The sequence below is a fragment of the Grampus griseus genome (assembly GCF_964374135.1).
Source record: "Grampus griseus genome assembly, chromosome: 20".
NCBI lineage: Eukaryota > Metazoa > Chordata > Mammalia > Artiodactyla > Delphinidae > Grampus > Grampus griseus.
The window spans coordinates 53,354,229-53,366,285 of NC_139014.1; the positions used below are offsets into that span (position 1 = coordinate 53,354,229).

The 12,057-nt window shown below is 45.0% G+C and overlaps 1 protein-coding gene across 1 annotated transcript in view; it reads right to left on the reverse strand.

The window, feature by feature from the left end:
• The window catches only part of SUPT6H (SPT6 homolog, histone chaperone and transcription elongation factor), a 31,492-nt gene extending 19,630 nt beyond the window's left edge, over nt 1–11,862 (reverse strand). The window contains exons 1-7 of the mRNA XM_082679224.1: nt 11,728–11,862; nt 3,078–3,219; nt 2,141–2,299; nt 1,966–2,042; nt 1,444–1,636; nt 1,120–1,204; nt 2–275 (exon numbers count right to left, since the gene is read on the reverse strand). Of these exons, the coding sequence (XP_082535350.1) occupies nt 2–275; nt 1,120–1,204; nt 1,444–1,636; nt 1,966–2,042; nt 2,141–2,299; nt 3,078–3,186 (897 nt within the window). The 5' untranslated portion in view covers nt 3,187–3,219; nt 11,728–11,862. The remainder of the gene's footprint in view (nt 1; nt 276–1,119; nt 1,205–1,443; nt 1,637–1,965; nt 2,043–2,140; nt 2,300–3,077; nt 3,220–11,727) is intronic.
• Nucleotides 11,863–12,057: the final 195 nt, after the last annotated feature.

The window sequence follows — 12,057 nt, forward strand, 5'->3', positions numbered from 1 at the left end:
CCTGGAACCTCTCAGGCAGGTCAGTAGCTCGGATTTCATTGTCCTGATCTGTGAGGTGGCTGCTTTCCAGCTCACTGGGCTCATACATCTCGAAGATGCTCCTGCGGCTCACACGTTTCTTGGTGGTCTTCTTGGGGCGCACTCGGATCTCGCCCTCAGCCTCATCGTCCTCATACTCATACTCTTCCTCCAGTTCTTCATCATACTCATTATATTTCTCAAATTCGTCATAGTCAAAGTCCACACCAAAAATCTCCTGGGCTTCTTGCAGGGCACTGTGGGTGAGAGCAAAAGGCAGTTGGCCCAGATTCCAGTGAGAGGAGACAAATGCAGCCCCTGCAGAGATCCTGTACCTACCCCAAGGGGACTAAAAAGGTTAAGAGAAATGTAAACAAAAAAAGCATATTCACTGTGGAGGAAAGGCTTAGCTGGGGGATATTTCTGGGGAAACTTTTTTTTTTTTGCGGTACGCGGGCCTCTCTCCGTTATGGCCTCTCCCGTTGAGGAGCACAGGCTCCAGACGCACAGGCTCAGAGGCCATGGCCCACTGGCCCAGCTGCTCCGCGGCACGTGGGATCTTCCCGGACCGGCGTATGAACCCGTGTCCCCTGCATCGGCAGGCGGACTCTCAACCACTGCGCCACCAAGGAAGCCCGGGGAAACTATTATTTATTGAGATTAAAAAGCCCATCTTTGGCACGTGCCAGTGACAAGGATCAAACAGCAACAGGCACATGGTTTCATGTCACACTCAGTAGATCCATCTTCTGCTAAGACATTATAGTATTCCCTCAGGGCAAAAGCCTTCTTCTAACAAAATTATATTTAGAAGACTAATAAATAAACAAATGAACATGGAGCTGCAGGTGGAAGAGAGAGGCTGGATCCTTGCCTGTGTGTGCCTCCACCTTCATCCCACCACGGCCCTTGAATGCTGAGAGAGCTATCAAAGCTTCTAGAAACAGTCCGACATCACTGCCTGGTAAAGGATATTACGGGCAGGGAAGTAAAATGCTGAGAGCTGACTGTTCCATTTTTAGCAGAGGCCTCTGACCTCCTCCTTCCTGCCCGGGTCCACTCAGATGCCCTTATCACCACCTCGCACCAGACCCCACTCACGCATCAGTGTATCCAGGAAGCTTTTTCCGCCACTTAGGTTTTTTCAGTGGTTGTCCATCGTCATCCACAATGAAGTCATCAATGTCTGGATAGGGAAGGGAAAGGTTAGTGCCCAGAGGCAGGGGATGAGCCAGGACTGAATGGCTTTAGTTCCTACTGTAGGAGTGGTCGGTAAGGAGAAGGGGAGACAGATTCCTGAAAAGGACCTTCTTTGTGTCAAATGCTGGGGGCCAGTAGCTGAACAATGGTCTCCCATTCTATTGTTCGGGGTAGGAAATCCCAACACCCCGCCCCAAACTGGCTTCCCTGCCTAATGCCACATACCTGACTCTTCATCATCTTCTTCCTCCTCCTCTGGAGGAGCCATGGGGGCCTCCACGGCCTCCTGCCCTTCTTCCCCTTCCCCATCCTGAAAGATCTCCTCTGCAATAGCTTCTTTTTCATGTTCCTCCTTGCCATATTCCTCTTCGTCATCGTCCTCATCATCTGACATTTTTTTGACACGTCGGTATTTTTGCTAGGGGTGGAAAACCTGCCTCATCAGGGTCTGAGGGAACTGGCATAAGGATCCCTACTCTCCAGTCTCACTCCTATTTTCCCACCCCAGCTATACTGACAAGGGAGATGGGAAAGAACACATCAAGTACGCCCCAAGGCCCACCCTTGAAACTTTGACAAGCCTTTAACAGGCACCCAGAACTGGCTCTACAGCACAGTGATACTGAGCCACTTTCTCCCCGCTGACATTCCCCAAACTGTTCTGGATATGCCTCCTCCCCCCAGAGTCGCTGAATTTCAAGGGCTTCTTCCTTCACCCCCAAGGACAGAGACAAAAAGGGCACTTACTCCTCTTTTGACTTTGACACCCAAATTCTCCTCAATGAGATCAAAATCATCATCCTCCAAGCGGTCGTCAAAAGATGCTAGAGAAGACAGAGTGGTTGCCCATGGTGATGGGGAGGCCCCTTCTCCACTATGACTTAAACCCCATCCTCACCTGACCTAAGGAGAGGCTACTCACTGCGTTTTCTCTTCTTGTGGCCAACATCATCTTCTGAATCACCAGAGTCACTACCCTCATCCTCCTCCCCTTCATCTTCATCGTCATCGTCATTGATAAAGCCCTTCAGGTTTCCTTGTTCATCCTGATCATCCAGGTTCTCCTCCTCCTCCTCCTCATCTGGAAAACATGCATGTTTGAGGCATGCAGTTTGGGAAATAGGCTGGGGCTGGGGCAGGGCCACCTGCTTAACTGTTATTTCTCATCTGCTCTGAACCTAATGACCTGGATGCCATGTTAACTCTTCTGCCTCATCTAAAGATACAAAAAACATGACCACTGACTTAGAGCGGCTTCTGGAAAAGAATATCTCTTTTCCACATTCACCATCTGTATTTAGGCAAGATGAGCTTCCTAATTACTTTGGCTTGTCAAAATCATTACTAGAGGCTTTACAGCCACCAGTAACCTTTGTTTTCCTCTCAGTTTATAAACTCAGTAGCTATATTCCTTCTTTCATCCATAATGCTTTTCATGAAGCTTGCATTTTCCTTTCTGTCTCTAGAGCAATTTCATGGTTGCACTCTGCTGATGATCCTAATGGTTGGATTTGGACAGAGAACTTGGAAAGTGGGTACATAAATACCAACACTGCTAAGTCTCTAAAAGAGCGAAACATTACCTATGTATTTATTTATTGGTTTACTGTCTGTCCCCTCCCACTAATATAAGCTCTACGATAGCTGGGACTTTATGTTGTATTCCTAGTTCTAGGTACAGTGCCTGGCATACAGCAGACAGATGTTCAGTAAATATTTTCTATGAATGACTGAAAATTCTCAAGCTGGTACCTCATGTGTGATAACTTCTGTGCTCAGCCTGAGCCTCTCATCAGCAAGAATCCAACTATCCAAAGCTTAGCAATACTGGGGAGAAGCTTGAGCTGGGGCTTCCTCACCGTCATCCTCCTCTTCTACAAATTTCTTGGTGACCCGGGGCACCACCTCGCCTTCATCATTGTACTCTTCCTCTGACTCCTCGGCCTCGCTTTCCACAAAATCAGACATTGCTGCAGCTTCTCACGGCCTGCCTGAAGATGACTAGGGAAGGAAAGGAGTTGGGGATAAAAAATGAGACAGAGGACCTTTAAACATTGCCACAAAAAGCATTCAGCTACGTGCCACTGATCTGCCCAATCATTTCTACCTGGGAGGAGAGAGTAAGAATCAGATGGCTCCATCTCTTCCATTATCCATTCCTCTCACAATTGCCCCTCTCATGTGTACCTTAAAAAAAGCAATTATACTGGACTGCTCTGTATATACCATCTTGCTTGTCCAAAGAGTTTTACTGCACTTACCATCTGGGGACAGAAATAGGCAAATGAAGAAATTAGTGTAGGAATAATTATATAGGTAGGGATACAGTGTAGTGAGTTTATATGACTCACTCATAAGTTTGGGAAACAATAACTAAACGCCAACTTAATGACAGGAACTTTCATATACACTATCAAAAGGAAAATCCTTTCCGACAGATTAAACAACGTTTCATGAAGTTGAGCCCACTTGTGTGAGTAGTGGTTGGGAGCATTTGGGCAGAGAAGGGGCCTCTTCAGAAACATTAGAACCACAACTCTATTGTGACCATTTACCTCCCCAGCAAAACAAAAACCAAAAACCAAAAATACAAAAAACACTTTGAAAGAGACTTCCATGGCCTACAAATTAAATGCAACATAGCTAAATACAAAAACTGCTGGGCCTAAGAGTAGAGATCAAATCCTGGCCCCACCACCTACTAGGTATATAAACTTAAGCATATTATTGAACGTGCCTGAATATCAATTTCTTCATCTGGAAAATGGCAACAGCACTACCTACCTCGCAGGATAGTTAAGAATATTACATGACGTAGGAGAAAGAACCTAGTCTACTATTTCAAAAAATGCTAACTGAGTTTAAATTTGAATCCTGGGCATAATTTTCCTCAGCATTCTGTAATTTTGTACCAACCAATCCCAACTTTGTCTTCTACTTTCCCGCTGTCAGATGCATCCAAAGTCTGGAAATGGCAGTGGACAACCACAGAACCATGAAATGGAGTTTCCTGGGCTTTAAAACACAGCACTGGGACTTCCCTAGTGGTGCAGTGGTTACGAATCTGCCTGCCAATGCAGGGGACACAGGTTTGAGCCCTGGTCCGGGAAGATCCCACATGCCGCGGAGCAACTAAGCCCGTGCACCACAGCTACCGAGCCTGTGCTCTAGAGCCCGCGAGCCACAACTACTGAGCCCATGTGCCACAACTACTGAAGCCTGCACGCCTAGAGCCCGTGCTCCGCAACAAGAGAAGCCACTGCAATGAGAAGCCCGCGCACCACAACGAAGAGTAGCCCCCACTCGCCGCAATTAGAGAAAGCCCGCACGCAGCAACGAAGACCCCACGCAGCCAAAAATATAAAAAACAAAACAAAGCAAAAAAAACACACAGCACTGATCACACAAACCATAGCATCAAGATTCCACTCTGGAATCCTGAAGCTGGCTGCTGATCAACAGCACCACTCCTCATGTCCTGAATTACGGTCCACTGCATATGTCCATTTTCCCCACTTAGACTATAAGCTTCTGGAAGTCAAAGATGATATCCAATTGAAGGGCTAATAAAAACCATGAAAACATAAACGGCAATATAAGAGGCATTACGTGGTACTTTATTCTGTACCAGATAAGCTGTTTCCCACTAGGTGCTCTATACAAAATAGAAACTGCTAAGTATCTGTTAAATAGATTACTTATTGTTTCATGTCTTCCCAGTTAAAGATGGCAGTGGAACTGGAGAGAGAGGAGGGTGGCTAATGGCTACCTCTAGTGGTCTAAGCTCTAGAAGGAGGCTTAAGTTCTGTGGCTCTAATTCTCCTGAAAATTACCCTTACTGGTATCAACTGATACCATAACCAGTTAAGATTAACTGAGCTCAAGGAAATAAAACTGAAGGTACTAAGTTCTGGTGGAAAGGGAGGGTCAATGACATGGTCTTATGTTCAATTTTAGGCTGAGGTTTCAGATGCCATTCTTTTCAAACTGTACTGAATGCCTACCAAGTACAAACACTCTGCTAGGAGCTGGGGATTTGAAGAGAAACAGGACTGTATGTTCTCAAGGAGCTGATGTCTAGTAGAGGGCCAAATAAGAACCTTAAAATAATTTTATGTATTTTGACATATATGTAGAGCAGACACAGGAAGTGAACTGGAAAATGAACAAACCCCAAAAACCCACCCAAAACTAATATAGGCCTTTCCTGGGTACTTTACGCAATTAAAAAAAATGTGCCCTGAGGAATATTTTTTGCACACCTACCAAGTTCCAGACACTTAATAAATAACCTATTAACCCCTACATTGTCCTAGGAGTTATAGCACACTTCTCTCTCCATTCAGCAAAGGAGGAAATAGACTCAGAGATTAAGTCACTTGTTCAAGGCGACACAACTGTCAACTGCAAGAGGTGAGATCTGAGTTAAGGTCTGTCTGACTCCACAGAAACAGTTGTTTCTATCATATCAGTAGTTCTCAAAGTGTGGTCCAGGGATCACCCCCTCCTTTCTCTCATGAGCGTACAGTGGAGTTTTCCAGAGGTTATACGGCAGACATGTAGTATCACAACAGACTGAATGCAGAAGCAGGTAGGAGAATCCAGCATTCCTCTATTAAGGCAGACATTAAAAGGATTTGCCAAAACCAAAACAAAGCAAAACAACTCAAACCCAAAACCAAAACAACCCCCCCTCCAAAAACCCAAAACCCAAAACAACCCCCCAAACAAAAAAAACCCCCCAAACCAAAAAAAAAAACCCAAACAACGTCACTCTTCTTACTACGTTTTTTATTTTGAAGATTATACTTGTTTTTCATAAAATGTGTTATTTATGCTAAAATGTAGTGGGCTTACATTTTTTCTCAGCTTTATTCATGTACAATTGACCCTTGAACAACATGGGTTTGAACTGCGTGGGTCCACTTATATGCGGATTTTTTACCCAGTAAATATAGTAGTATCTGTATTTTCATTTTACAGATCTTTAAATTAAATGTGGGAAACCGTTTGTGTTTGATTAGAGATCACAATATGTGGAATCAAAAGAATCAGGGTTTGAGTTTTTTTTTGTTTTTTTTTTGCGGTATGTGAGCCTCTCACTGTTGTGGTCTCTCCCGTTGCAGAGCACAGGCTCCGGATGCGCAGGCTCGGCGGCCATGGCCCAGCCGCTCCGCGTCATGTGGGATCTTCCCGGACCGGGGCACGAACCCGTGTCCCCTGCAGCGGCAGGCGGACTCTCAACCACTGCGCCACCAGGGAAGCCCAGGGTTTGAGTTTTGATTCTATCCAAATTGTTTCAGTTTCCTGCCCTTGGGTGAGTCATTCATCAATTCCTTTGTTTTTGAGGCAGAGATAGCCGTATGGGATTGTGAGGGGAAGAGAGGTGGGTCAGCACATCAACCCTGTGTTACCCAAGGGTCAATTGTAATTGGCATATAACATTGTGTAAGGTTAAGGTCTATAATGTGTTGATTTGATATACTTGTATATTGCAAACAGGCTTATTATTATGTTAAAATGAATTAACATTCATCTATTTATTTAGTCATTATTAATTTAGTTTAGAAATTAATTTTAATTTCTAATCTGGTTAACATCTATATGTATAAATCTCAAACATCAATAGATATAACTCACATTAACAAAATGTCTTTGGAATCTTAAATTATCTTTGAGTATAAAGGGGTCCTGAGTTCAAAAAGTTTGAGAGCCACTATACTACACCATTGTATAGGTCCCACAGGGTGGTGATACAGGAAGCCTTGGGTTAGACTGATGCCCTTTCCCCCCCAGGATCTGTATCCTTAAGGTCATTCAGCCCGAGTACAGCCAAAAGTAAATATCTAAAACTTCTGCCGATTAAATGTGGTGCTCTAATTTTAATACTGCTGTCTTTCAGCCCTGAACTAAGTCATTAAAAATAGATTTGGGTACAGCAGCCCCCACAGATAGCTTGCTTTAATTATAGGCTATCAGACCCACAAATTCAGTCTTGTAAGGCCTCAACATCTTCACACTAAATGCCAGTTCCTCCAGACCAGATGCCCTACAGCCTACTTAGCAGAGAGAAACAGACAGCCTACCTGATGAAAGCACAGCTTTATTCTGTTCTGCGGGCAGCTGGTGCTCTGTGCTGCAGGCAGCTTTCTTCCCATTCCCTAGGTTAGCAATGAAGTACATGCTGTGCTATATCTGGGGAATGCCTCCGATCTAACTCATTGCCAAGACTTCTAGTTAAAACAGATTGTGCAAGAAGCAATCCTGATTTGCTGCAACTTGGGGGAGCTAGATGTGCAGAGGGTGCTGCAGCAGCACTGCAGGCTGAGGTTGGCAAACAGCAACTATTCCAGAACAAAACCACTATTTATTAGTATGTGATTATCATTAATATATGATATCTGAGTCTGATGTCATTTGTATTTTGTATTTAGGACTTATGCTCTTGAATTTTCCCCATATTCAGATTGTACGTTAAATTTGCTACTGAAATAGATCCAGAAGGGGAGTGGGGTGGTGAAAAGAGAAGGTTTCTCCAGGCGGAAGCACAGCTGCAGTACAAGATGTGGCTCAAAGGGACAGGCTGGTGGTTACCATGACATTCTCTGGAAGAGCAATGGAGCTGGGATCAGATTGCCACAGGGGAGGCCCTCCACAGTCCCTCCCTTTGAACAAGATGATGTAGGAAGCAATTACAAGGAGACCAGAGCAAAAAGGATGTCTGTTAATTCCCTCCACTGGCAGCTTCAATTAACATTTACAGTTTTGTATTTTTAGGGTAAAGCTCTGTGCTGGGACTTGGGTATATAAAAATAAGTAAAACATGCTTTTGACCCTAGTGTTCATATTCATCTCACAAAAAACTTGTAAATAAAGTTACGACAGGGGCTTCCCTGGTGGTGCAGTGGTTAAGAATCCGCCTGCCAATGCAGGGGACACAGGTTCGAGCCCTGGTCCGGGAAGATCTCACATGCCGTGGAGCAACTAAGCCCGTGCGCCACAACTACTGAGCCTGTGCTCTAGAGCCTGCGAGCCACAACTGCTGAGTCCGTGTGCCACAACTACTGAAGCCCGAACATGAGCAAAGGCTTAGAGGTCTGACAGGGCCTAGTGATTTGGAGAATAGCCCTAGAAGTCTGGTGTGGAGTTTAAACTATAAGATGTTCTGCATTTGATGAGCAAGAGCCTAGGACTACTCCAAAGGTGTTCACAAATGACTACCCAACTTGGAATACAAAATCCTAAGAGTTTAATAAACAAAAGTATTCAGAGTCCACTCAAGACAAGTTCTTTTAAATTTGGGATTCAGAACTCTGTTAGGAAAATCTTAATCACATCAAGTCAAGATGTTAGAATACAGAAAATGTTAATTATACCTATAACTATTTTAACATGCACACTGTATTTATAAGAAATAACAGTCTTAGAATCTTTTCAAGAATCTTTTCAATGCCTGGGCGTAAAAAGCACTATTGTTAATGGTTAACATAATAAGTAATTTTAAAATATTAGTTTTTTCTTCTCTTTCCATGTTTCCTTGGGGGACAAGGGCAAACGAGGTGCAGGAACAACTAAAATATGTAACCAGATTCAGTATCCCTGCAACAGTTACTGAGCCTTGTGCATCACACACTGGGGGAGCAGACAGTTCCTGCTCTAGCACAGAGGGGCTGATCTGCCATTGTAGTACAAAAACAGACATAGACAGTATGTAAATGAATGGGAGTGGCCTAATTTCTTAGTTTAGTAATCCCAGATCTAGAAGTACAGAAGGTCTTTAAAGAATTGATGGCATGGGCTTCCCTGATGCAGTGGTTAAGAATCCACCTGCCAATGCAGGGGACATGGGTTCAAGCCCTGGTCCAGGAAGATCCCACATACCATGGAGCAATTAAGCCCGTGTGCCACAACTACTGAGCCTGCGCTCTAGAGCCCCTGAGCCACAGCTACTGAGCCCGTGCGCGCCTAGAGCCCATGCTCTGCAACAAGAGGAGCCAACACAATAAGAAGCCTGCGCTTGCCGCAACTAGAGAAAAGCCCGTGCACAGCAACAAAGTCCCAACGCAGCCAAAAATAAAATTTTAAAAATTATTAAATAAATGTTAAAAGAAAAAAAAATTGATGGCAAAGGTACCATGGGAGCCTGTAATAGAGGATTCTAACCTGGTTTTGAGAAAGTGACTTTAAATAAAGACCTTAAATAGTGAGGCAGAACTAACTAAGTGGAGGAGCTGGCTTCTTTGGAGATGGTTCGAGAAGTGGTGTTGTTGGAGAAAAGTGCTCCTAGCGCAAGGCCCAGAATATGCTGTAGCAGGAACAGTGAGGGTCAGTTTGACTGGAGAGAGGGTTCATGAGGAGTTAGAGGTGAGGCCACAAGGATCTTGATAGGACAACTTAAGGATTTTGGATTCTATCTGAAAGGTGCTGGGAAGCCCCTACAGGGTTTTAAACCAAGAACTGACTTAGTAATTTACTTGTTAATTAAATAAATATTTATTTAATGAGTGCCTACTACACGCCAGGCACATACAAGACAAACTCCCTGCCCCTAGGATACCTGTATTCTGTAATTTGCTAGGAGACAAACCACAAACAAATAAAATAAAGCTTGCTGTAAGTGCTAGGAAGGAAGTAAACACCCTTACCTTTGAGAGGGTTAGTTTAGGCCAAGAGGTCAAGAATGGGCAGGCTGTGGTATGCAGAGCCAGGGGAGGAGGTTCCTAGCTGAAAAGGTGGGCAAGGACTTGGCATACTGTAGGCAACGTCCTATGGCCAGTGTGACCAAAGAATGGTAAAGGCAGCAGAATGCGAGAGGGAGAAGGGGGCTGCTCAAGTCAGGTTGCGAAGGTCACGGAAAGCCACTGGAAAAGGAAATGACATGATCTGACCTGACCTGATCCTGCTAATGTGGAAAATGGACTGGGAGGGGTTCTGGGTGGAAGCAGAGAAAACTGAAGATACTATTGTGGTAGCTTGGGCAAAAGATGCTGGTGGCTTGGAATAGGGTAGCAGCAGTTGAGATGGAGAATAGAAGAGAGATTTGAAATATATTTTGCAGGTAGAAATGACAGGACTTAATGAAAGACTTGGCGGGGGGGTGAGGGGGGTGTGGATAGTAAAAAAGAATCCAAGATGATTTTCAGAGGTCTGGCTTTGGTAAGCATGTGGATGAGAGTACCACTTAGTAACGTAGGGAAGACCAGGTTTAGGATGATGGGAAAAACCAAAATTTTCTTTTTCTTATGTCAGGTTTGGGATATCTAAGAGACATCCAAATGGAGCTGTTAAATAGGCATTCTGTGTGATTCTTAAACATAGAGGAGAGAAGGCTGGGCTAGAGACTTAAACTCGGGAGTTGCCAACTTTCAGATGGTTATTAAAGCCACAGGACTGGGTCATCTGAAGGAAGCATGCCGAAAACCCAGGATTAAACTCTGAAGGAAATTCAACTGTAATATGTGACTGCACCACTTTCCGATGTGATTAATCCCAGGATGAGATTTAAATCTCTTCGGGAGTAGCAATACCATGCTAATCTGATCTAGTAGCCGCCCAAACCAACTAAATAAGCTTTCAGATGTTTCAGACTTGTACTGGTTGGAGGAACACAAGTCATGCAAAAGGGCTCTAAATTCACAGTTGATGGGGGAGCAATCATACTTTTGTAATCAATACATAAGACTTAAAAATCAGTAACTTTCATATAAAGTTAAACTAAAAAAGATCGAACAAAGCTTTTTTTGTCCCAAGAAATGAAATTCAAAAGTCTTTACACTCTCCATGTTCATTAATAACAGCAGTGTAACTTAATACTCCCTTGCTACTTCTGATATTACAGTGAAGTATTTTAAGAGAGCTGAGGCCTCCTCTATCAGAAAAATAAGTATCAGCACTTGTAACAAACACGGGAAATGAACCGCTCCAGCTGGTTCAAGAGAGTCCCTGGAGAGAAAGGCAGAAACTGGAAGAATATAAAGTTTTTGTCTTAATAGCCCATTCTCATGTGTGTGGTAAGCGTTTGATGAATGTAGCCATCTACAAAAAGTTCTAATTATATTATTCAACAATATGGAAAAAGACGGAATTTGGCATCGCGCTCTAGCCTGATGGCCGAGTTGCTGGAAGCTCCGTAGGTTTCACATCCCCAGGACAAACAATTCGATCACCTGATCCTGACTCGGAAGCCCCAGGTCCCTTCCATTCCAAACCCTACCGCGCGGCCCAGTTTTCAGAAGCTGCGAGAGAAGGACGGCATCCCAGGAAGCCTGTTGACACAACAGGCCACCCAATTCATGGGTTCTGGGTGGCAGAGGGTTGGGAAGAGCCTTGAGACTCTGAGCAACTACCCCGCTTTCTTCCTCCTTCTCTCTCATAGAGCAGGGCAGGCCGGAGGCCCCCTTCTTCCCGCATACGGCTCCCCAGTACCTCGCCCCTTACGGGACCAGGCCCTAGGAGCCTGGCTCCCCACCTGACCCATTCGAGGAACACGCTTTCCAGTCCAAACTTTACCTGCCTGAGGCCCGTCGCTTCTCCGGTGCGCTAAGCCCCCAACGAGGAAAATGGAGTCCTCAAACCGAGACTGGGAAAAGATAGTACGGACCCACGGCACGGTTCCTCCGCCACCACCACCGCCGCCGCCGCCGCTGCTGCTGCTGCGTCAACGTACTACGTCACTTCCGGCCCCCTGTCACTGGGAGTTGGCGGACCAGTGCTTGCTCTCTTCTCCCAACCCGGTCTCCGGGCTTCGCCGGGGGCGGGGGTAGGGTGGGGAGGAAGGGATGGGGGTAGCTGGGCTGGCCGAAGCAGTTCAGGAAAGCAACTCTCATAGGGCCCCCGGAA